The sequence below is a fragment of the Sorex fumeus genome, unplaced genomic scaffold (assembly GCF_029834395.1).
Source record: "Sorex fumeus unplaced genomic scaffold, SorFum_2.1 ptg000131l, whole genome shotgun sequence".
NCBI lineage: Eukaryota > Metazoa > Chordata > Mammalia > Eulipotyphla > Soricidae > Sorex > Sorex fumeus.
Genome location: NW_026606188.1, coordinates 16,290,236 through 16,313,999, shown reverse-complemented (window position 1 = coordinate 16,313,999; position 23,764 = coordinate 16,290,236). Strand labels below are relative to the sequence as shown.

General features: G+C 42.1%; 1 protein-coding gene across 1 annotated transcript in view; it reads right to left on the bottom strand.

Annotated features, from left to right (window-relative positions):
• The window catches only part of CAMK4 (calcium/calmodulin dependent protein kinase IV), a 290,358-nt gene that overhangs the window by 39,536 nt on the left and 227,058 nt on the right, over positions 1-23,764 (bottom strand). Inside the window, exon 6 of the mRNA XM_056138994.1 lies at positions 123-213. Coding sequence (XP_055994969.1) covers positions 123-213 — 91 coding nt within the window. The remainder of the gene's footprint in view (positions 1-122; positions 214-23,764) is intronic.

Here is a 23,764-nt window from a genome sequence, read left to right as displayed (position 1 = left end):
ACCAAATACCGAAGTAAACTGATTACAGGTGACAAGAGATGAATAAATATTTTAAAATTCAGTGAAATAAGCTTCTTTTGATCTAGGCTAAGTGGTCAAAAGACATCTGGAAATGTTCTTACCAATTTTGAGTGGTGCATCTGGGGCCGGAGTTGCATAGAGAAGGTTCTCTGGTTTGAGATCACGATGGACAATTCCATTTTCATGGAGGTACTAAATAGGGGGAGAAAAATTAAGTAAAAACTAAATTAAGTAAAAACTAATTATTTACATGGTCCAAACACATGTTTAATCTTTTCAGATATACCTATGCAACATTTTATTTTAATGCATGCAACATGGCTCTACTAGCTTTTACTTAAAAAGTCTAAATGCTTCTGTTTTCCTAACATGAAGATGACAAGTATTTTTACCAATCTCTATCTTTGACTTTTATTGGACTGAAGCAGGAAAATGGTATCAAGTTTTTTGTTTGTGTTTGTTTTGTTTCTTGGAGTCACACCCAGCTGTGCTCAGGGTTTACTAGTAGCTCTGTGCTTAGGGACCACTCCTGGCAAGCTCAGTGAAAGAGCCCAGGTAGGTCACATGTAGGGAAAATGCCCAGTTGCCTATATTATCTTCAAGTCCCAAGATGGCATCATTTGATTTGTCTGTCTCTCTATTTACTAGAATAGTAGAACTCAATGATACATGTATTAGTCTATTCTGGGTTTCCCTGTCTATTATTGGGGGCATTAGAAGGCAAAGCTGTCCAAATGCTTCTTAGGCTTTCAGCTTTCCTTCCCTCATGGGGGAAAAGAGGCCACCCCCCACCTTTCCACTCAAGTGGAGTGTGTGCTGTAACAATTTATGGTGCCTGATGTGTCACTTGGTAATTTGGAGAACAGAAACTGCTAAGTGTTTCATTCATTGAAAAAAAATGGAGGAGGAAATGGGTGAGTCAGAAGAGGGTGTCCCAATTGCCCTCATACCATAGCTAGATACGTGTTGTGTGTTTCTCATGGACCCAATGTGAAATCTGTACAAGGGAACTGGGTACAGGTCCTCCTGAGATCCCTTGCAGGACTGAATGATGTTTTTCATCATTCAGGAAGGGGACAGTCCGATGCACCAGGAATGAGCAAGTGTCCTCAGGAGCAGTGTTGAGACTGAGAATCTGGTTTGTGGGTAGATTCTCAAGAACTGTGATTGCTGGCCTTTTTATCCTATATTTCTTTACATTGCACTGGTGAGTGAGGTCAGTTGCCCTCAGACTGCTGCCATTCCCATCCAAGGGGCAGGGAACTGCATGGTGCAGAGTTTACCATTGTGCATACATGTCACCGTTTCTTTGTTCACTCATGTGTTGTTGGGCACTTGGATTGCTTCCAGTCTTGACTATCAAAAGCAGTGCTTCAAACGGTCCTAAGAGTACAAATGAATACGTTTCTGGAGTAATGTTTTTGTGTGCTTGGGACAGATTCCAATAATCAGCCCTCTTCAGTGGTTTCCCATTGCTTTATCCTGGCTTTTAAGTCTTGATGATCAACCCCCAAGTCCCTCATCAGCCTAATATTTAGTCACTCTCCTCTTTCTTGCTCTGCTCTACAAATACTTTCACTACCATCAAAAGCCTTAATCTCTTCCCCATTAAGGATATTCAAGCATCCTTGATCCTTGTCTAGTTATCCCACTTCCTTAAATGGATATCTAAATCAATTTTTAAGCCCTCCTCCTCAGGACAGAGCTATAGTGTCAGGTCCTGTGTGACAGACTTTGTTCCTCCAAGTGCAGCTCTATGGGCCACCTCTTTCATCCTTTCATTTAAACCTCCTATTGCTCTTTAAAGCATATTTTTGTGGGGAGGGGTGTTTAGGTACTTTCTCTTACTATATGAATAACTCCATGAAGACAATTGTTTCTGGCTTCCCTGTACTAAGTATGCAAAAATAAACACTTTGAATGGTTAATAATTCAGTTTTTCTCTAGCCATGTAGTTCCACTTTTTAAGATTGTAGAGATTAAAATAATGGTGGTAATTATTATATTTCATTAATTTGCCACATTAATTTGTAGTTGAAATTAGTTTAAAATGTGGTAGTTTAAAGAAATGTAGCTATGTTGTAACAAGATCACTTTGATACATTTAGGTGAAACTGGTATATTTGAAAAATGTTTTGTATTTGTGAAACATCCTAAAAGAATTGGATAATAATGCTTAGTCACTTCAAAGGTATTTACTGCCAGTAAATAATGTTTACATCAATCACTTTTAGAAAAGCCAATGTAGATAGATAGATAGACAGACAGATAGATAGATAGATAGATAGATAGATAGATAGCATTTTAAAGCTCAGGCAAAAGTTTCACCTTTAAAATGACATTTTTAACAATGATATAACTTGTGGATCTTGCTCTCGACTAGCACTAATATAACTTTAATAATTAAATTAATGCATTCAGATCCTTTGTTGTTGATCTGAATATACTGTATCACTGTATCACTGTCATCCCGTTGCTCACTGATTTGCTTGAGTGAGCATCAATAACTCCATTCGGCCCAACCCTGAGATTTTAGCAACTTCTCCTTACTCATCCCTCCCAACGCTGCTGTATTGGAGGCTCTTTCAGGGTCCCGGGAATGAAACCCTTTATTGTTACTGTTTTTGCCAAGTGAATATGCCATGGCTAGTTTGCCAGGCTCTGCCATGCGAGTGGGATACTCTTGGGACATCTGCGGCCTCCTCAGGTTGATCTCTGTGAACTTGATGGAGTGTGCCCAGAGGCTGTTGAGCAGCTGGCAGAGTAGGACCCCATCGCAGAGGGTCTGTGCCAGGAAAATATGTATATAATAATAACACTTACTAATATTAACCTAGGTTTTGTGGTGTCAGGGACTAAAACCAGGGCTTCACTCAAGTAAGGAAAGAGCTCTACTGCTGAGCTACACTCCTGCTCAAGATTTTATTTTTGGGGAAGCAAAATAGTTATTTCAAGAAATTAAATTTATGGAGGGGGAGAAGAGAGAGGGAAATAGAGAAAGAGAAAGAGAGAGAGTGAGATATTAGAGAATAGGAGGGAAAAAGGTTGAAAGTAAACATCTCAGGCAGATAAGATGTGGGGCGAATCTTCAAGGTGAAGAATGTACCAACAATATTTTAAAGTCAAAACTCTTATTTTAAATATCTGGTGGTTAAGCAAATATCCTAAGCCATGAGGAAGGTGCTAAAACAATAAGTTAAAAACTGTGAATAACTTAAATATGATGTGGTTAATAAACATACTGTATTTTAACTATTTCAGGGAAGGTAATTATTAAAGAGTATAAATTTACAGTTTCAACTCTACTCAGAAGAGTGATGTCAGTTTTGAGCAATACTAATGACACTGTCACTGTAGATATATCACTGCTAATGTATTACTCTGAATTACACTTAACTGCATTTTACGTATAGAAGGTTCCATTATTTCAAGTGCAAATTCAAGTTGTGGATAAAATAGGTATAAAAACCATAAAGTATATATATATATATTTTTGATAAATATAGTCATTTATTATGTCTACATTGTCTGACATTAGATAAGAAATTATATGAACACATATAATACTTAAATTTTCAACAACATACTGGTTAGTAAAATGTATACTAATGATATTTCTGAATTCTGATAAAAATATTTTTAAAAACATTTTTTTTAGTGAAACACCATGAGGTACAGTTGTAGATTTACATTTTTTTGTGCTTGGGTTTGATTATACAATGATCAGATACCCATCCCTCCACCAGTGCTCATTTTCCACCATCATGGATAATATCCCCCCCGCCCCCATCCCCCCATAACCCCCTGCCTCTGTGGCAAGGCAATCCCCTGTGTTCTCTCTCTCCTTTTGGGTGTTGTGGTCTGAAAAAGAGGCATTGAGTGGCTAACATGTTCAGTCCATAGTCCACGCTCGACATGCATCTCCCCTCCTGGGAGGATCCTCCAAACACCCTTTATTTGGTGTTCCCTTCTCTATCTGAGCTGCCCTTTCCTCTAGAATGCCCAACTGGCCACTAAGCTATTGAGTAATCCTCCTGGTGCTGATCTCAGCTATTCTTGGGTATTAATCTCATATTTTGTTACTTTATATCCCCCAGATGAATGCAATCTTTCTATGTCTATCCCTCTCTTTCTGACTCATTTCGCTTAGCAGGATACTTTCCATGTAGTACCACTTGTATGTAAATTTCATGACTTCATCTTTTCTAACAGCTACATAGTACTCCATTGTGTAGATGTACCAAAGTTTCTTTAACCAGTCATCTGTTCTTGGGCATTCAGGTTTCATCCAGTTTCTGGCTATTGTAAGGAGTGCTGCAATGAACAAACAAGTACAGATGTCACTTCGACTATACATTTTTGCCTCTCTGGGATATATTCCCAGGAGTGGTATTGCTGGGTCAAATGGGAGCTCAATTTCTAATTTTTTGAGAATCGCCCATAGTGCTTTCCAGAAGGGCTGAACCAGTCAACACTCCCACCAACAGTGAAGGAGTGTCCCTTTCTCGCCACATCCGCGCCAGCATCGGTTGCTTTTGTTCTTTTGAATGTGGGCCAGTCTCTGAGGTGTGAGATGGTATCTCATTGTGGTTTTGATCTGCATCTCCCTGATGATTAATGATGTAGAGCATTTTCTCATGTGCTTTTTTGCCATTCGGATTTCTTCTTTGAGAAAGTTTCTGTTCATTTCATTGCCCCATTTTTGGATGGGGTTGGATGTTTTCTTCTTGTGGAGTTTAACCAGTATTTTGTATATCCTGGATATCAACCCCTTGTGAGCTGTGTATTCGGCAAATATCCTTTCCCATTCTGTAGGCTGTCTTTGTATTTTGGCCACTGTTTCTTTGGAGGTGCAGAAGCTTCTTAATTTAAGATAGTCCCATTTATCTATCTCTGTTTTCACTTGCTCAGACAGTGGCGTGGCATCTTTGAAGATACCATTAGCTTCAATGGCATGGAGGGTTTTGCCAACTTTGTCTTCAATGTACCTTATGGTTTCTGGTCTGATGTTGAGGTCTTTAATCCATTTTGATCTTACTTTTGTACATGGTGTTAGGCAGAGTTCTGAGCCCATTTTTTTGCATGTAGTCGTCCAGTGATGCCAGCACTATTTGTTAAAGAGTCTTTCCTTACTCCGCTTCACATTACTTGCAACTTTATCAAAGATTAGATGATCATATGATTGAGGGGAGATGTCAGTGTATTCAACCCTGTTCCATTGGACTGCAGTTCTGCCTTTGTTCCAGTACCATGCTGTTTTAATTATTACTGCTTTGTAGTACAGTTTGAAGTTCGGGAGGTTGATTCCTCCCATTTTCTTTTTCCCAAGAATTGCTTTAGCTATTCGTGGGGGCTTATTGTTCCATATAAATTTCAGGAGTGTTTGCTCCATTTCTTTGAAGAATGTCATGGGTATCCTTATAGGGATTGCATTGAATTTATACAATGCTTTCGGTAGTATTGCCATTTTGACAATGTTAAGTCTCCCGACCCATGAGCAGGGGATATCTTTCCATTTCCTCATGTCCTCTTTTATTTCCTGAAGTAGCATTTTGTAGTTTTCTTTGTACAGGTCCTTTACTTCCTTAGTTAAGCTGATTCCTAGGTACTTGATTTTCTGGGGCACAATTGTGAACGGGATTGTTTTTTTCATGTTGCTTTCTTCTCTCTCACTGTTTGCATATAGGAAAGCCATGGACTTTGGGGTATTGATTTTATAGCCTGCAACTTTACTATACAAGTCTATTGTATCTAGGAGTTTTTTGGTGGAGGTTATTGGGTTCTCTAAGTATAGTATAATATCATCTGCGAATAGTGAGAGCTTGATTTCTTCCTTTCCTACCTGAATGCCCTTAATATCTTTTTCTTGCCTAATCGCTATTGCAAGTACTTCCAGTACTATATTGAACAGCAGTGGAGAGAGTGGGCATCCTTGTCTCGTCCCGGATCTTAGAGGGAAGGCTCTCAGTTTTTCCCCATTGAGGATGATGCTTGCTGTAGGCTTGTGGTAGATGGCTTTAATTATGTTGAGGAAGGTCCCCTCTATACCCATTTTGGCTAGGGTTTTCATCATAAAGGGGTGCTGGATCTTGTCAAATGCTTTCTCTGCATCTATTGATATAATCATATGCTTTTTATCTTTTCTTTTGTTGATATGATGGATTATGTTGATTGATTTCCGAATGTTGAACCATCCTTGCATCCCTGGGATGAATCCTTCTTGGTCATGGTGTATGATCTTTTCGATGAGTAGTTGGATTCTATTTGCTAGTAGTTTGTTGAGGATCTTTGCATCTGTGTTCATCAGGGATATTGGTCTGTAATTCTCTTTCTTTGTGGTATCTCTGTCTGCTTTTGGTATCAGTGTGATATTTGCTTCGTAGAAACTGTTTGGAAGTGTTTTTGATATTTCAATTTCGTGGAAAAGTTTAAAGAGGATTGGGAATAAGTCCACTTTAAAGATTTGGAAGAATTCACTAGTGAATCCATCCGGGCCAGGACTTTTGTGCTTGGGGAGACTTTTTATTACCATTTCAATTTCCTTGATGGTGATAGGTCTGTTCAGGTATTCCAGGTCTTCTTGGTTCAGCCTTGGGAGTCTGTAGGAGTCTAGGAATTTATCCATTTCCTCGAGGATTTGATGTTCCGCGGCATACAGTTTCTCAAAATACTCCCTGAGGATCCTTTGAATTTCTGTAGTTTCTGTTGTAATGACCCCCTTTTCATTTCTGATTCGGTTTATTAGGGTTTTCTCTCTCCCTTTCTTTGTGAGTTTTGCTAGAGGCTTATCAATCTTGTTAATTTTCTCGAAGAACAAGCTCTTGGTTTCATTGATCTTTCGGATTGTTTTTAGGGTTTCCATCTCGTTAATCTCTGCTCTGAGTTTTATTATTTCCTTTCTCCTGTTCGGGTTGTGCTCCTTTTTTTGGTCCTTCTCCAAGCTCTTAAGCTGTGAGGTTAGGTTACTTATGTGTGCTCGCTCCTCCTTCCTGAGGAATGCTTGTAGTGCTATAAACTTTCCTCTTAACACAGCTTTTGCTGTGTCCCATAAGTTTTGGTAACTCGTGTTCTCATTTTCATTCGTTTCTAGGAATCTTTTGATTTCCTCTTTGATTTCCTGTCTAAGCCACTCGTTGTTCAATAGAGCACTGTTTAATTTCCAGGTGTTTGATTTAGTTTTCTGTTTTTGTATGTGACTTACTTCTAATTTCAGCGCATTATGGTCTGAGAAGATTGTCGATACAATCTCTACCTTCTTAATTTTTTGGAGGCACGTTTTGTGGCTCAGCATGTGGTCTATCTTGGAGAATGTTCCATGTACGCTTGAGAAGAATGTGTATTCAGCTTTTTGTGGATGAAGTGTCCTGTATATATCTACTAAGTCCCTTTCTTCCATTGTTTCCCTCAGATGAAGTATGTCCTTGCTAAGCTTGAGTCTGGTTGATCTATCAAGTGGTGACAAAGCAGTGTTGAAGTCTCCCACTAGTATTGTGTTGCTATTGATGTCTTTTTCCAAATCTATGAGTAGTTATTTTAAGCACTCATAAAGTATATATTTAATATAATGTTGCTGTATTCTATTTTTACATTCCTGTATTGCTGTTGGGCTGGAGCAATAGCACAGTGGTAGGGTATTTGCCTTCTTCACAGCTGGCCTGACCGAGCAGGGTTCGATTCCTCTGCCCCTCTCGGAGAGCCCGGCAAGCTGCCAAGAGTATCTCGCCGGCACAGCAAAGCCTGGCAGGTGCCCGTGACGTATTCAATATGCCAAACACAGTAACAACAAGTCTCACGATGGAGATGTTACTGGGCCCGCTGGAGCAAATCGATGAACAATGAGAGGACCGTGACCATGTATTGCTGTTAAATGAAGTATTATAATTATTTGATTTTACTTCAGAACTATTTAAAAATAATTTGAATATCAAATTATTTCAAAATTTGATTTGTGATAACATAAATATCAACTTTATATAAGAAAAGATAAAATCTTCCCATCTGCTGCAACTTGGACGGGACTAGAGATTGTCTTGTGAAGTGAATTGTGTCAAAGAGAATGAATACGGGTTAATATTACTCATCTATAGCTAATATCATTCATTTATTACTCATCTATAGTGACCTTGGTGAAACCACATTTGGTAAAGGCATTTTGTACTGATGGGAGACTTTTCAATCACTTGGAGACAGTTTAGTGTTTCAGTCCAGGTCTTCCCAGTTACTGAAAAACTTGTACCTTGGATTTTTCAATTTATTTCAAATTTCACTTCCTTCTACACTCTCAGATTTCCACATTGTTTTTTTTTTTATGATGTTGTAAAGCAAATGGTGGCTGCTTTTGAAAGAAGAGCTTATAAGCTGTATGGTCCAGAAACAAATATACCTTGGGAATTAATGGTCCACGAAGTTCATCACACATAAAAAGAAGAAGGAACTGGTCAACTGCTTGAAACCTTCTCTGTTTACTTTTAGGAAATGTTTTTATTATTTGCTTTAAAAGTCAGAAAAACATTTAAATCTAACTCTTATTTATTAGCATTTGATCTGAATATACAATACTATATATGTATACATATATGAATACATGAACTCAGCAAAAATTATCAATATGTAAAGTTTCTATGGGATCAGAATAAGAACATATTGTGTGGCAACTTTCTAACAGATGCTGAGAATGTTCATTCTTCCATTCCAACATCTGTGGTCAGGTCTGGGTGTTGAGAACATTCACTCTTCCATTCCAATCTGCGGTCAGATTTCCAAAAAGATGAAATTTTAGAGATATTGGTTATGGAAAGGTTTATCAGTTTAACAGGGAAGTTGCCTCAGGAACTTAGCTTAATGAAACACCTCCAAATGTTCTGCAGATTCAGAGAAAGAAGGGGTATTCAGGAGAATGGTGAGCTAAGAATGGAACTGAGAGTAAAGGGAGCTCTTTTGTCAGGTGGTGTGAATGACTGGACTCTTCAGGCTCAATTCCTCCCACTGCCAGAGACTGTGGCTAATGGAGACAAGAATGAATATAGATGCATTCTGTCCTCACACAAAGCCATAGAGTTTAAATCTTGTAATATAACTGGTGACTTTACTTCCAACTACAGCACAGGCTTTACACATTAATGAATTAAGAGAGGACGTTTGGGGGTAATTTCAACAAAAATATATTTTGGAGGCAAGTGAAGTATGTATCAAAGAGAAACAAGAAAATCTGTACATTCTCCAGAAAAACATTTCTATCTCCAGATACATTAATGCTTCCTATACTAAATATGAACTAGTGCAGAAATTAGAGAGAAAAAAACAAACATCATACCATTTGGTCTTTTTTTTTTTTAAATTTATTTATTGAATCACTGTGGGAAAGGTTACAAAGCTTTCAGGTTTAGGTCTCAGTCATGCAAATATCAAACACATTTCCCTTTACCAATACTTGTTTTTTACCATGAAGAACCCCAATAAAACCCCACCCCCACCCCTCCCACCATTTGGTCTTTTAAAAAAGGAAATAACTATAAGCTCAAACTCTCTTCAACAGACAAAAATAATACTGCTGCTCTGAGTTCAGGGGGAGTCTAGACATATAATTAAACTCTCTCTATGGTCCTAACAAAAACTGTGTCATTGTGTAATGAAAGCTACTGCACAGTAATTTAGTTTAATTACAGCTGTGCTGTGTTCGATGGGCTGTGTGTGGTTAATTGATAATGTCTCAGGAGTTGGTAGGAGGATGTTTGAATCTCTTAAACAATCTCACAGTCCAAAGAAGATCCAATCATTAAAGAAAGAAAATGGTATTCTCCTCTTGGGGAAATATAAAGAACTATATGATCATCTTAGGTTCAGAAAGTTTAGACCCAATACACAAATCTTAAGAACATCAAAGAGAATTTTTTGCCAGACTATCTAATTTGGAACCTGCCAGTAATCATTATCTTTATCCCTAACTTCTACTATACAACTCCTTTGGACTTATATAAGAAAAACGGTTTGTGATGTCTGTCTACCATGGCTAGATCAACAGGCATAGTTAGGATTTGCTGTGAAATTTATAGCAAGCGTAGATCTGTAGAGTTCCCCAGGAGCAAAGGAATTTACATTATGTAATAACAAGCAGATCTGGGTCTCTTAATAACTTTATTTATTTCATAGTCTTATTTATTCTTCCCTTAGTAGAGTTAGTCAATAATTTTGCTCCTGAGTTACATTACAAAAGGGTCTCAATTTTTTCCTGGGGGGGGCCAGAAAGCTTGAGACAGTTTTAGACACAGCCTCTACCTTAATGAATATCCACAGCCCTAATGAGTGGGAGGCATTAATTTCTTCCACCATATCCTATACAGGAAAAGAAGAGACCGCTGAACACCAAGTTCCCACATTGCTCCCTGGCACTGAGTTGGGATATGGGGGTATTACAAAGAACCATCTCCAGACCACCACAGGCACGATGGCAAAACTGCAGAACCCAACCACAAAAAATGAATGAAGATAGGAGTCCTGAGGCCTCAACAAGGAATGCACAGATACATAATCTCTCTGATAAAAAATACACAGAGGAAATAGTGAGGGTGTTTAATGAGCTCAAAGGAACAGTGGAATGGACATTCAATAAAAGACAGGAGGATATGAAGGAGAATTTGCTCGAGCTCGAGCGGGCCCAGTAACGTCTCCATTGGAGACTTTGTTGTTACTGTGTCTGGCATATCGAATACTCTCGGTAGCTTGCCGGGCTCTCCGAGAGGGGCGGAGGAATCGAACTCGGGTCGGCCATGTTGGCTGCTTGTAAGGCAAACGCCCTACCCGCTGTGCTATCGCTCCAGCCCAATGAAGGAGAATAGAAAGCCAATAAACATAAGAGGAAATGAGAGCACAAAAAATAAAACCACAAACAAATGATATTGATAATAAATTTTACAGATGAAGTGAAGATGCCATTTCGACTATACTTTTTTTTGCCTCTCTGGGATATATTCCCAGGAGTGGTATTGCTGGGTAAAATGGGAGCTCAATTTCTAATTTTTTGAGAATCGTCCATACTGTTTTCCAAAAGGGCTGAAACAGTCAGCATTCCCACCAGCAGTGGAGGAGAGTCCCTTTCCAGCCACATCCACGCCAACACGGGTTGCTTTTGTTCTTTTGGATGTGGGCCAGTCTGTGGCCTGAGATGATATCTCATTGTTTCGATTTGTATCTCCCTGACGATTAGTGATGTAGACCATTTTCTCACGTGCCTTTTAGCCATTCAGATTTCTTCTTTCAGAAAGTTTCTGTTCATTTCATCACCCCATTTTTTGATGGGGTTGAATGTTTTCTTCTTGTGGAGTTCAACCAGTGTTTTATATATCCTTGATATCAACCCCTTGTCAGATGTGTGTACGGCGAATATCCTTTCCCATTCTGTAGATTGTCTTTATATTCTGGTCACTGTATCTTTTGAGGCGCAGAAGCTTCTTAATTTAAGATAGTCCCTTTTGTTTATCTCTGTTTCCACTTGGCTGGTCAGTGTAGTGTCATCTTTGAAGATACCGTTAGCCTCAATATTGTGGAGGGTTTTGCCGACCTTGTCTTCAATGTACCTTATGGATTTTGGCCTGATATTTAGATCTTTAATCCATTTTGATCTGACTTTTGTGCATAGTGTTACGTCAAGGTCTAAGCCCATTTTTTTTTGCATGTGGTTGTCTAGTTATGCTAGCACCATTTGTTGAAGAGGCTTTCCTTGCTCCACTTCACATTTCTTGCTCCTTCTGAAAGATTAGATGTTCCTATATTTGGGGTTGTGTGTACAAATATTCTACCCTGTTCCATTAGTCTGCAGCTCTACCTTTCTTCCAGCACAATGCTGTTTTAATTATTACCGCTTTGTAGAATAGTTAAGAGGTCCGGGAGGGTAATGCCTCCTCACATCTTTTTCCCAAGAATTACTTTAGCTATTTGTGGGCATTTCTTGTCCCATATGAATTTCTGGAGTGCTTGATCTATTTCTTTGAAGAATTTCATGGGTATCCTTATAGGGATTGCCTTGAGTCTGTATAATGCTTTGGGAAGTATTGCCATTTTGATGATGTTAATTCTTCCTATCCATGAGCAAGGGATATGTTTTCATTTCCTCGTGTCCTCTTTTATTTCATGGAGTAGCGTTTTGTAGTTTTCATTGTAGACGTCTTTACCTCGTTAGTTAGACTGATTACAAGGTATTTCATTTTCTGGGTACGATTGTGAATGGGATTGTTTTTTATTATGTCACTTTCCTCTGTCTCATTATTTGTGTATAGGAAGGCCATGGGTTTTTCAGCATTAATTTTATAGTCTGTGACTTTATTGTACAAGTCTATTGTTTCTAGGAGTTCCCTGGAAGATAATTTAGGATTCTCGAGATATAGTAAGTACTATATCATCTGCAAATAGAGATAGCTTGATTTATTCCTTTCCTATCTGGATAACAAAATCTGGAAAAAACCTGAGGGCCCGAGAACAGATGACTGGTTAAAGAAACTTTGGTAATCTACACAACGGAGTACTATGCAGCTGTTAGAAAAGATGAAGTCATGAAACTTATACAAGTGGTACTACATGAAAAGTATCATGCTAAGTGAAATGAATCAGAAAGAGAGGGATGGACATAGAAAGATTGCATTCATCTGTGGAATATAAAGTAACAAAATAGGAGACTAACACCCAAGAACAGTCGAGATAAGTACCAGGAGGTTCACTCCATGGCTTGAAGGCCAGCTACATGTGGTAGGGGAAAAGGCAGCTCAGATAGAGAAGGGTGCACTAAGTAAAGAGTGTTGGGAGGATCCTCCCAGGATGGGAGAAGCATGCTGAAAGTAGATTATAGACCAAACATTATTGCCACTCAATGCCTATTTTGCAAACCACAGCACCCAAACCACATATCACTTAATCACTTAACTTCCCGTTAGTCGTGGATTTGCTCGAGCGGGCGCCAGTAACGTCTCCATTTGTCCCTGTCGCGTGCTAGTGTAGCCCTATGGCATCTGTTCGCTCTGGGAACATGAAGGGCCTCAAACCGATCATTCATGATCTTGACGAAGAAATCTGACCATCTGGTAGGTGGGCGGCCACGCAGTCTTTTGACATCCCGTGGAATCCAGTTGGTAACAGCTCTAGTCCAGCAGTCGTCTTTAAATCTCATTACGTGACCAGCCCATCTGATTTTCGACACCTTGGCAAATGAGACAGCGTCCCTGATCCTTGATCGTCGACGGATGTCAGAACTCCGGATTCTTTCTCTCCTTTGAGTGAAATGTGATATTCCAAGCATAGCTCTTTCTATTCTTCTTTGGGAGACCTGAATAGCGTTCTCATCCTGTTTGCGTAGGGCCCAGGTCTCTGAGGCATATGTTAATGCAGGAAGAACAGTGGAATCAAAGAGATGTGCCTGGAGCCAGAGGTTCTCCGTCCTCTTAGCTATTTCTGCGACGTTCTTGAAGGCGTTCCAAGCCGCTCTCTTTCTCCTGCACAGCTCAGGTGCCAGTCATTTGTCATGTTGACCTCTCGACCTAGGTACACATAGCTGTTGCATTTGGAGATGGTCGTTCCGTTGAGAGCAAATGGGGCGTCAGGAATGAGGCTGTTTCTCATAAACATTGTCTTCGTAAGATTCAGCTGTAGTCCTACCTTTCCACACTCACGGTCAAAGTCGGCCAGCATTTGTGCCGCTTGGCTGATGTTTGGTGTTATTAAAACAATGTCATCAGCAAAGCGGAGGTGGTGTAATGGCCGACCATCTATCTTCACTCCCATTCCTTCCCATTCCAGTCATCGCATGATGTTCTCGAGGGCGGCACTGAAGAGTTTCGGTGAAATGGTATCACCCTGCCGCACCCCTCTCTTGACATCAACGATCACTTCTTTGTAGAATGGTGAGATCCTGGTAGTGAATTCGCAATACAGCTCATGGAGGATCCTGATGTATTGGGCTTGAATGCCCTGATTGGCTAGGGCTTCAATGACCGCTTCCGTCTCAACAGAATCAAAGGCCTTCTTTAAATCAATGAACGTTAAACAGAGCGGCATCTTGAACTCCCGAGAAACCTCAATGAGCTTGGTTATCATGTGGATATGGTCGATGGTGCTGAATCCTTTGCGGAACCCGGCTTGCTCGCATGGTTGTCCTTCATCTAGTGTTCTGCCAATCCTATTTAGGATGATTCGAGTGAACAACTTGTAGACGACAGACAATAGGCAGATCGGGCGATAGTTGCCAATGTCATGGATGTCTCCCTTCTTGAACAGTAGTACGGTCCTGCTGGTTTTCCATTGGGACGGAACCTTGCATTCAGACAGGTAGCGAGTGAAGAGCCGAGCCAATGTATTGATGAGTACTGACGGCAGGTTCTTCAGGTGTTCAGGTCTGACCTTGTCTGGGCCAGGTGCTGTTTGTTTCTTTACCTACGAAATGGCGTGTCGGATTTCGGAAGGGAGAACATTGGGAACGACATATCCATCCTGTGGAATTTGGTATGTCAGCAAGTGGACATGGCTATCGAAGAGATTTGAGTAGAAGTCATGGATAATCTTCTCCATTGCCGTTCTGGAGGATGCGATGGATCCATCAGGACATCGGAGGGCAGTCATCTTGGTCTTGTAGTTGGCGAAGGACAGGGGGGCATTACGAATACTTTTCCCGGCTTCTGCCGCATCTACCAGTACTTCTGCTCTTCTCTCTTTGAGGTCTTCCTTGATCGCATCTCTGCCCTGCTTTGCGAGCTCGGACGTTAGTTTGCGGTTGCCTGAGGCATGCGCCAAACCACGCTGGCGAATTAGCTCAAGAGTTTTCGAAGATAGGCGATTTTTTGTGGCTATCTTTCTCTTGGCGTTCCTCGCACATTCATGGAGGTGCTGAACCAGTCGATCCTATTCCTCGTCAATGTTGTCAACAATGGCATCTTCCCATGTTGCCGCAATAGTACCAAAGAGTTCCCAGTTGGTGGTCATTCTGGGAGTTCTCTTTTTGAACTTTGCAGCCCTTTCTCCCAGCTCTGTGAAGTAGAATTTTGCACGAAGGAGATGGTAGTCCGATCCCGTTCTAAATTTTGGGACAACAGCGACATCAGTCAGGCAAATCCATCGATTGTATATGATGTGGTCTATTTCGTTGTGGAATCGTCCACCGGGAGACTCCCATGTCCATCGTTTAGATTCTGCCTTCTGGAACTGTGAGTTACCATGAATGGTCTTGGTCGACATGATGAACTCAGACAGTCTCTCACCCTGTTCGTTCCATTCTAGGCCATGGGTCCCGATGTGAAGTTCTTCAGCTGATATTCTCGGTCCTATCTTGGCATTAAAATCACCCACAATGATCTTGTATCACCCAAAAGGAGATAGAAAACAAAAGGAAATACTCTGCCACAGAGGTGGGGTGGGATGGGGGGATGGGGGGGTGGGCGGGGTACTGGGATCATTGGTGGTGGGGAATGGGCATCGGTGGAGGGATGGATACCTGATCATTGCATAACTGAATCCCAAACACAAAAGTTTGTAAGTCTACAACTGTACCTCATGGTGTTTCACTAATAAAATTTTTTTTAAAAATTGACAGATGAAACAAACAACTCAGTGGGTGCCCTCAACAATTGAGTAACAACATCTGAAGGCAGAATCAGTAAGTTTGAGGATCAGATGCAGAAAATGTTCAGGCAACAGCAAAATATGGGAAAAGACCTCAAAACATCATAAGGGCAGAACAGAGAACTATGAGATAAATTCAAGAGGAACAACATAAGAATCATTGCAGTCCCAGAGGGACAGGGAGGTAATCCCAAAGAGATGGTAACAGTTAAAGACATCATTGCTGTGAAGTTCCCAGAGGTGGAGAACACAGGTATCCAGATCCAAGAAGTCCAACGGTACCAGCTCAAAGGGACACTAATAAAATGACTCCAAGACATATCCTAATCAGAATGATGAAAACCACAGAGATAAAATATTGAGAGCAGTAAGATAAAGAAAGAAATTGTATACAAAGGAGCATACCATAGGTTTACAGCAGATATACTGAATGAATCCACTGGTCTGAGGTCATTGGTGGGATATAGTTTAAAAAACTTAACAAGAATAATTTTACCCAGCTAAACTCTCATTCGCATTTGAAGTAATGATACACAAACTTATGGAAAAACAACAGCTCAGGAACTTCATAGACTCAAAACCAATTTTGAAAGAAAAACTCAAGAGGCTACTGTAAGGCAAGACATACCCCACAAATACAGAAATCCTCTAAGAAAAATGGCACAACATCTCATAACAATCATCACGACCACCCTGTTGTTCGTCGATTGCCTCGAGCAGGTGCCAGTAACGTCTTCTTCGTCCTAGCCCTGAGATTTTTTTTTTTTAAAGTGCCACATTCAAGGCTTTTTCAGGGTTAGGAGAATGAGACCCATCATTGTTACTGGTATTTGGCATATTGGGTATACCACGGGGAGTTTGCCAGACTCTGCCGTGTGGGCATGTTACATTTGGTAGTCTGCCAGTTTGACCGAATTAGGAATGAGATGATAAGATGTCGCGCGGCCGGGAGCTGAGTGTGATAATCTCTGGATCCTGGCCGTTGTTGGAGTTACACGGCAGTTGGTGGGTGTAACTGTCTAGTTACTGGCAGGTCCAGTCCCAAACTGTACAGGCTTGGAGATCTCAGCCCCGGGTCCCACACACCTGGGTTCCTCTGTCAGTTCTTTTATGCGTGAGGCTCATCCAAGTGTGTGGAGAGTGCTCCCAGCATGGCCTTGGCTGGGCCTCGGTGGTCTTCAGCTGTTGGGCCCTGGTGGAGACAGTCAGGCATAGGGTAGGAGACTCTGTCTTGTTCTCTCCCAGGAGCTGAGTGTGATGATCTCTGGATCCTGGCCGTTGTTGGAGTTACACGGCAGTTGGTGGGTGTAACTGTCTAGTTACTGGCAGGTCCAGTCCCAAACTGTACAGGCTTGGAGATCTCAGCCCCGGGTCTCACACACCTGGGTTCCTCTGTCAGTTCTTTTATGCGTGAGGCTCATCCAAGTGTGTGGAGAGTGCTCCCAGCATGGCCTTGGCTGGGCCTCGGTGGTCTTCAGCTGTTGGGCCCTGGTGGAGACAGTCAGGCATAGGGTAGGAGACTCTGTCTTGTTCTCTCCCAGGAGCTGAGTGTGATGATCTCTGGATCCTGGCCGTTGTTGGAGTTACACGGCAGTTGGTGGGTGTAACTGTCTAGTTACTGGCAGGTCCAGTCCCAAACTGTACAGGCTTGGAGATCTCAGCCCCGGGTCCCACACACCTGGGTTCCTCTGTCAGTTCTTTTATGCGTGAGGCTTATCCAAGTGTGTGGAGAGTGCTCCCAGCATGGCCTTGGCTGGGCCTCGGTGGTCTTCAGCTGTTGGGCCCTGGTGGAGACAGTCAGGCATAGGGTAGGAGACTCTGTCTAGTTCTCTCCCAGGAGCTGAGCTCATAACAATAATCTCTTTAAATATCAATGGTCTAAATGCACCAGTTATGAGACACAAGATGGGTGGCAAAAAGGATTATAAATTGAATCAAACATTCTGCTGACTATAAGAAATACATTTGAGGGGATATAGTGCTGCCAGCACGTCAATATGTACCTGTGAAGCTAGTGCATCAGCAGCCCGTTGGCGCCTTCAGACCTCCAGATACCCCAAAATTGCTTCTGTGCCTTTGGCCAGACCCCAAAAACTTGGGGCAAAGTTTACCAAGAAAGTAAACTGCCAAAAGTTAGGTATGTGGGAAACACACCCACAAACCACCTCCAGCTCAGCTATATAATTGGAGGCATGGCCTCTCTGGTTCCTGATTGAACTGCTTAATGGCCATGATCCCAGAGACTCAGAAACAAATCTTGAAACCCAGCGGCTTTTGGCAGAAATGCGTCCAGTCCCCCAGGTGGGAATAGGTTTCGTGCCTTGGCCTGTTCCTCCTGGCGGTCCGGTGGTCATCATCTGCAGGAGGCCACTTGATAGTAAGGTTTGGGCCTGCAGTGACGAGACACTCAGGGCCTCCCGGGATGGGGGTAGAGCTGGTCCTGTCCTTTCCACCCCAACAAGATCCCAAGTCATTGCCCACGAATGGCCTCTCTGGCTCCTGATTAAGCTGCTTAACGGCCATGATCCCAGAGACTCAGAAACAAATCTTGAAACCCAGTGGCTTTTGGCAGAAATGTGTCTGGACCCCACAGTAGGTTACTGTCGCCAGGCCACCCTAGGGGGGAAAGGGTGTTGTCACTCCGCCTGCTCCCCCTTGGCGGCTCGGTGGCCGTCATCCTCCAGAGGCCATTGGACAGTCAGGCATGGGCCCGCAGTAACAAAACTTGTTGGGCCTCATGGAATGGGGTGGAGCCGGTCCTGTCCTCCCCACCCCAATGAGAACCAAAATCATCACCCATGAATGGCCTCTCTGGCTCCTGATCAAGCTGTTTAATGGCCATGATCCCAGAGACTCAGAAACAAATCTCAAAACCCAGAAGCTTTTGGCAGAAATGTGTCCGGACCCCGCAGTAGGTTACTGTCACCGGGCCACCCCAGTGGGGGAAGGGTGCTGTCCCTCCGCCTGCTTTCCCTTGGTGGCTCGGTGGCTTCCATCTTTCAGAGGCCATTGGATAGTCAGTCTTGGGCCAGCAGTGACGAGACATGTTGGGCCTCATGGGATGGGGGTGGAGCCAGTCCTTTCCTCCCCACCCCAATGAGACCCCAAGTCATCACCCACAAATGGTCTCTCTGGTTTAATGGTCATAATCCTAGAAACTCAGAAACAAATCTCTAAACCCAGCGGCGTTTGGCAGAAATGCATCTGGAGTGCGCAGTAGGTTACTGTTGCTGGGCCACCCCAGGGGAAGAAGGGTGCTGTCCATCCGCCTGCTTCCCCCTGGCAGCTCGGTGGCCATCATCCTCCACAGGCCATTGGAAGTCAGGTTTGGGCCTGCAGTGACGAAATATTTTGGGTCTCATAGGATGGGGGTGGAGCAGGTCCTGTCCTCCCCACCCCAACAAGACCCCAAGTCATCGCCCACGAACAGTCTCTCTGTCTCCTGATCAAGCTGCTTAATGGCCACGATCCCAGAGACTCAGGAGCAAATCTCGGAACCCAGCAGGTTTTGGCAGTAATCCCTCCAGATTTAAGTGTTAAAATTTTGGAATTTCAAAATCGCACGGCCACTACTGCAGCCACACAACATCATATGTTATTCATAACCAGCAATAGAAAACAAATTGTCTACTGTTACCTTTTCAGCAGATCTGGGTGTTGGAGTAAAATCTCAAATAATAATGGTGGGTCTGGTGTCAAAATATTGAATGTGATCAAAGTAGAGAGAGAGTAATGTGAAAATCATCTGCCCCACACGTAGGGGGAGGGTATAGGATGGGGATATATTGGGGTTGTTGGGGGTGGAGAATGGGCACTGGTGAAGGTACGGGTGTTTCATTGTATGACCGAGACTTAGACCCAAAAGCATTGTAACTGCTCTCACGGTGATTCAATAAATAAAATTATAAAAAATGAAAAAAAAGTAAGGTGGAGTTCATGCACAATTCAATCAGCTAATCAGTGGCTGAATAAATAACAGTACTCCTACATTAAAAAAAAAAAGAAACACATTTGAATAGTGAGAGCACATACACACTCAAAATCAAAGGCTGGAAAACAATTGCTCAAGCAAACAACTCCTTCAAAAAAGCGAGAGTGGCCATAGTAGTATCTGATGACATACATTTCAGGCTGAAAAAAGTTACAAAAGACAGTGATGTTCTCTTCTTAATAATTAAGAGATATGTACATCAGGAAAAAATTACATTCGTAAATGTATGTGCACACAATAAGTGAAGAGCAAAATAAATAACACAAATGCAAACAGACTTCAAGGAGCACATTAGTAACAACAATTTAGTAGTTGGAGACTTCAACAGTACATTGTCAACTCTTGATAGATCAATGAGAGCAAAACTCTGCAAAGAAATAATGGCACTGAAAGATGAAATGGAAGAGAGAGGGCTAGTAGATATATACAGGGATTTTCAACTTTAAAAAGCAAAATACACATTCTTTTTCAGTGAACTTGTGACATTCTACAAAATATACCACATGCTGGGCCACAAAACAGACCTCCATAAAATTAAGAGAATAGAAACTGTATCAACTAGCTTTTCAGACCATGATGCGCTGAGAATAGAAGTTAATCACACACAGAAAGAGAGAATCAAATCAAACACCTGGAAATGGAACAGCTCACTACTGAAGAACCAGTGGGTTAGAGAGGAAATCAAAGAGAATATCAAAAGATTCCTGGAAACAAATGAGAGTGAGGACACGATCTACCAGAACTTGTAGGACACACCAATAGTAGTGTTAATAAGAAAGTTTATAGCTTTGCAAGCACACATGGGGAAGGAGGAAAGGAACTGACTTCACAGCTTAAGATCTTGAAAAATGACCCAAAAAAGGAGCCCAAAACAGGGAGGATGAAGGAAATAATAAAATTTAGAGCTGAAATTAACAAGCTGGAATCTCAAAAATACAATCCAAAAGATTAATGAAACCAAGAGCTGGTTCTTTAAAAAAAAATAAGATCGATAATCTACTAGCAAGACTCAGAAAGAGAGGGAGAGAGAGAACCAGAGAGGGAGGGAGAGAGGGAGAGAGAGAGAGAGAAAACCCTAATAAGCAGAATCAGAAATGAAAAGGGGGACATCACAAAATTCAAATAATCATCAGAGATTACTTGGAGAATCATTATGGCAAAAAAAACAAGAGAATCTTGAAGAAATGGATAAATAGGATTACTATAGCTTCCCAAGGCTGAACCAAGAGGATTTGAAATACCCAAACAGACTCATCACTCTCTAGGAAATTGAAATGGTAATCAAAACTTTTCCCAAAATCCAAAGCCCAGGCCCAGATGGATTCACTAGTGAATCCTTTCAAACTTTTAAGGAGGACCTACTGCCAAAACACTTCAAGCTTTCCCAGGAATCTGAAGAGGGAGAAATATTCCTGAACAGTTTCTCTCATAGAAACATCACCCCGATACCTAAAGCAGAGACACTACTAAAAAAAAATTACAGGCTGATACCCCTTATGGACACAGATGCCAAGATCCTCAATAAAATTCTAGCACATAGAATCTAACAACTCTTAAAAAAATCATATCTATGACCAAGTAGGATTCATCCCAGGAATGCAAATAACATTTGGTTTAACATTTGCAAGTCAGTCAACATAATACAGCATTGCAATAAAATACGATCATATCAATCAATGCAGAGAAATCATTTGTCAATACCAAGCACCCATTCATGATAAAAAAAGCTCTCAACAAGGAAGCGTTCAGCATAAGAGAAGGAACACATGGAGGGTGCGGGATCCCGGAGGAACAAAAAAAGAAAAAACAGGTTCCAAAAAGAGCCGAGATCACCGGCAAGTTCCAGATGGAGTAGGCGCCGCATCCCGCCCACCCAGATGGAACCCCGGTGACCAGAAGCCTCTACAAACACAGCTCGAGTATGTGGGAACGAGGACTTTTTCTCAAATCTGCCGGACTACACCTCCCAGGTAACCTCTGATTCCGGAAGTCACGCCCACAGCCCGCCCCCCAGCGCCATCTTTGAAGCGTTCAGCATAAGAGAAGGAACACATGGAGGGTGCGGGATCCCGGAGGAAAAAAAAAAGAAAAAACAGGTTCCAAAAAGAGCCGAGATCACCGGCAAGTTCCAGATGGAGTAGGTGCCGCATCCCGCCCCCCCCAGATGGAACCCCGGTGACCAGAAGCCTCTACAAACACAGCTCGAGTATGCGGGAACGAGGACTTTTTCTCAAAACCGTGCGGCCGCTTATGCGGCCGCGCGACATCTCTCTATATACAAAGTGATCAATGAGAAGTAAACCACCCAATCTTTCTCCCTGAAAATCAGAGTTAAGTTTGGAGCACGGCCACAGCCCCAGAAACACAAGGACTTAATGCAGAACCCAGCAGCTTAGAGCAGAAAAGTGAACGGACGATGAGTTAACCCAGGCCATCATCTCTGCCCAGAGGGGAAAGGGTGTTGCCCCATTCGCCCTCTCTTCTCTGGAAAGAAGGATGGCGGCCGCATGGGAGCCTTGTGGACAGCAGGTATGAGCCGGGGGTGTGGGGGCGACTAAAACCTCATGGGAAGGGGCGCGTTCCGGTCCGTCCTTCACGCCCTACCGAGGTCACCAGTTGCCCCCCACGAGTGGTTCTCCAGCACGGCCACAGCCCCAGAAGCACAAGGACTTAATGCAGAACCCAGCAGCTTGGAGCAGAAAAGTGAACGGACTATGCGTTGATCCAGCCCATCAAGTCTGCCGGAGGGGAAAGGGTGTTGCCCCATTCGCCCTCTCCTCTCTGGAAAGAAAGATGGCGGCCACAAGGGAGCCTTTTGGACAGCAGGTATGAGCTGGGAGTGTGGGGGTGACTAAAACCTCATGGGAAGGGGGGCGTTTCGCTCCGCCCTTCACGCCCTACCGAGGCCACCGGTTGCCCCCCGCGAGCGGCTCTCCAGCACGGCCACGACTCCAGAACACAGAAACCAATTTCTTAACTATCTGACTTTCAGTAGAAATACTTCCAGGGTCAATAGGTAAAATAGCAGAAATCCAAAACCAACATTTAATTCTTGAACCCAGCTGTAGAAAGCAAATCACTTCACAATGCTTTTTCAGCATGTCTGATTTGGGGGGGGGTGTAAACTCTAAATAATAGTGGTGAATCTTATTGAAACAATGAATCTAATCAAAGCAGATAGAGTGTTAACTAGAATTCATCTGCCTCACAGGGACCGGGAGGGGTGGGGGGTGGGGTTTTATTGGGGTTCTTCAGGGTAAAAAATAAGTATTGGTAAAGGGAAATGTGTTTGATATTTGCATGACTGAGACATAAACCTGAAAGCTTTGTAACCTTTCCCACAGTGATTCAATAAATAAATTTAAATAAATAAATAAAAAAAAACTCTCAACAAGTTGGGAGTTGAAGGAACTTTCCTCAATATAGTCAAAGCCATCTACCACAAGCCCAAATTAAGAATTATTCTCAATGGGGATAAGCTAAAGGCCTTTCGCCTAACAGCATGCACAAGACAAGGTCGCCTGCTCTTGCCACTTCTATTCAATATAGTACTGGAAGTACTTGCCATAGGAGTTAGGCAAAGAAAAAGATATAAAGTGCATAAAGATAGGAAAGAAGGAAGTCAAACTTTCACTATTTGCAGATGACATGATCTATACATAGAAAACCCTAAAGCGTCTACGAAAAAAGCTCCTAGAAACAAAAATTTCGTATAGCAAAGTGGCAGGTTTCATAACCTGAAATCAATATCCAACAGTCTTCCCTATATAAAAACAAACAAAAAAAAGTGCTGCTCAAAATTGTGCCTTGGAAAATCAAGTACTTCAGGATCAACTTAAGAGGTGAAGGACCTACACAAAGAAAACTACAAAACACTACTTCTAGAAATAAAAAGACACAAGGAAATGGAAACACATCCTCTGCTCATGTATTGGGAGGATTAACATTGTCAAAATGGCAATACTCCCCAAAGCATTATACAGATTTAATGCAGTCCCTATTTTTCAAATAAATAGATCAAACTCCTGAAATTCATATGGAACAATAAACTTCCACAAACAGCTAAAGAAATCCTTGGGAAAAAGAAGACGGGGGAGGGGGGGCTCACCGTCCTCAATTTCAAACCATAGTACGAAGCTGTAGTAATTAGCATGG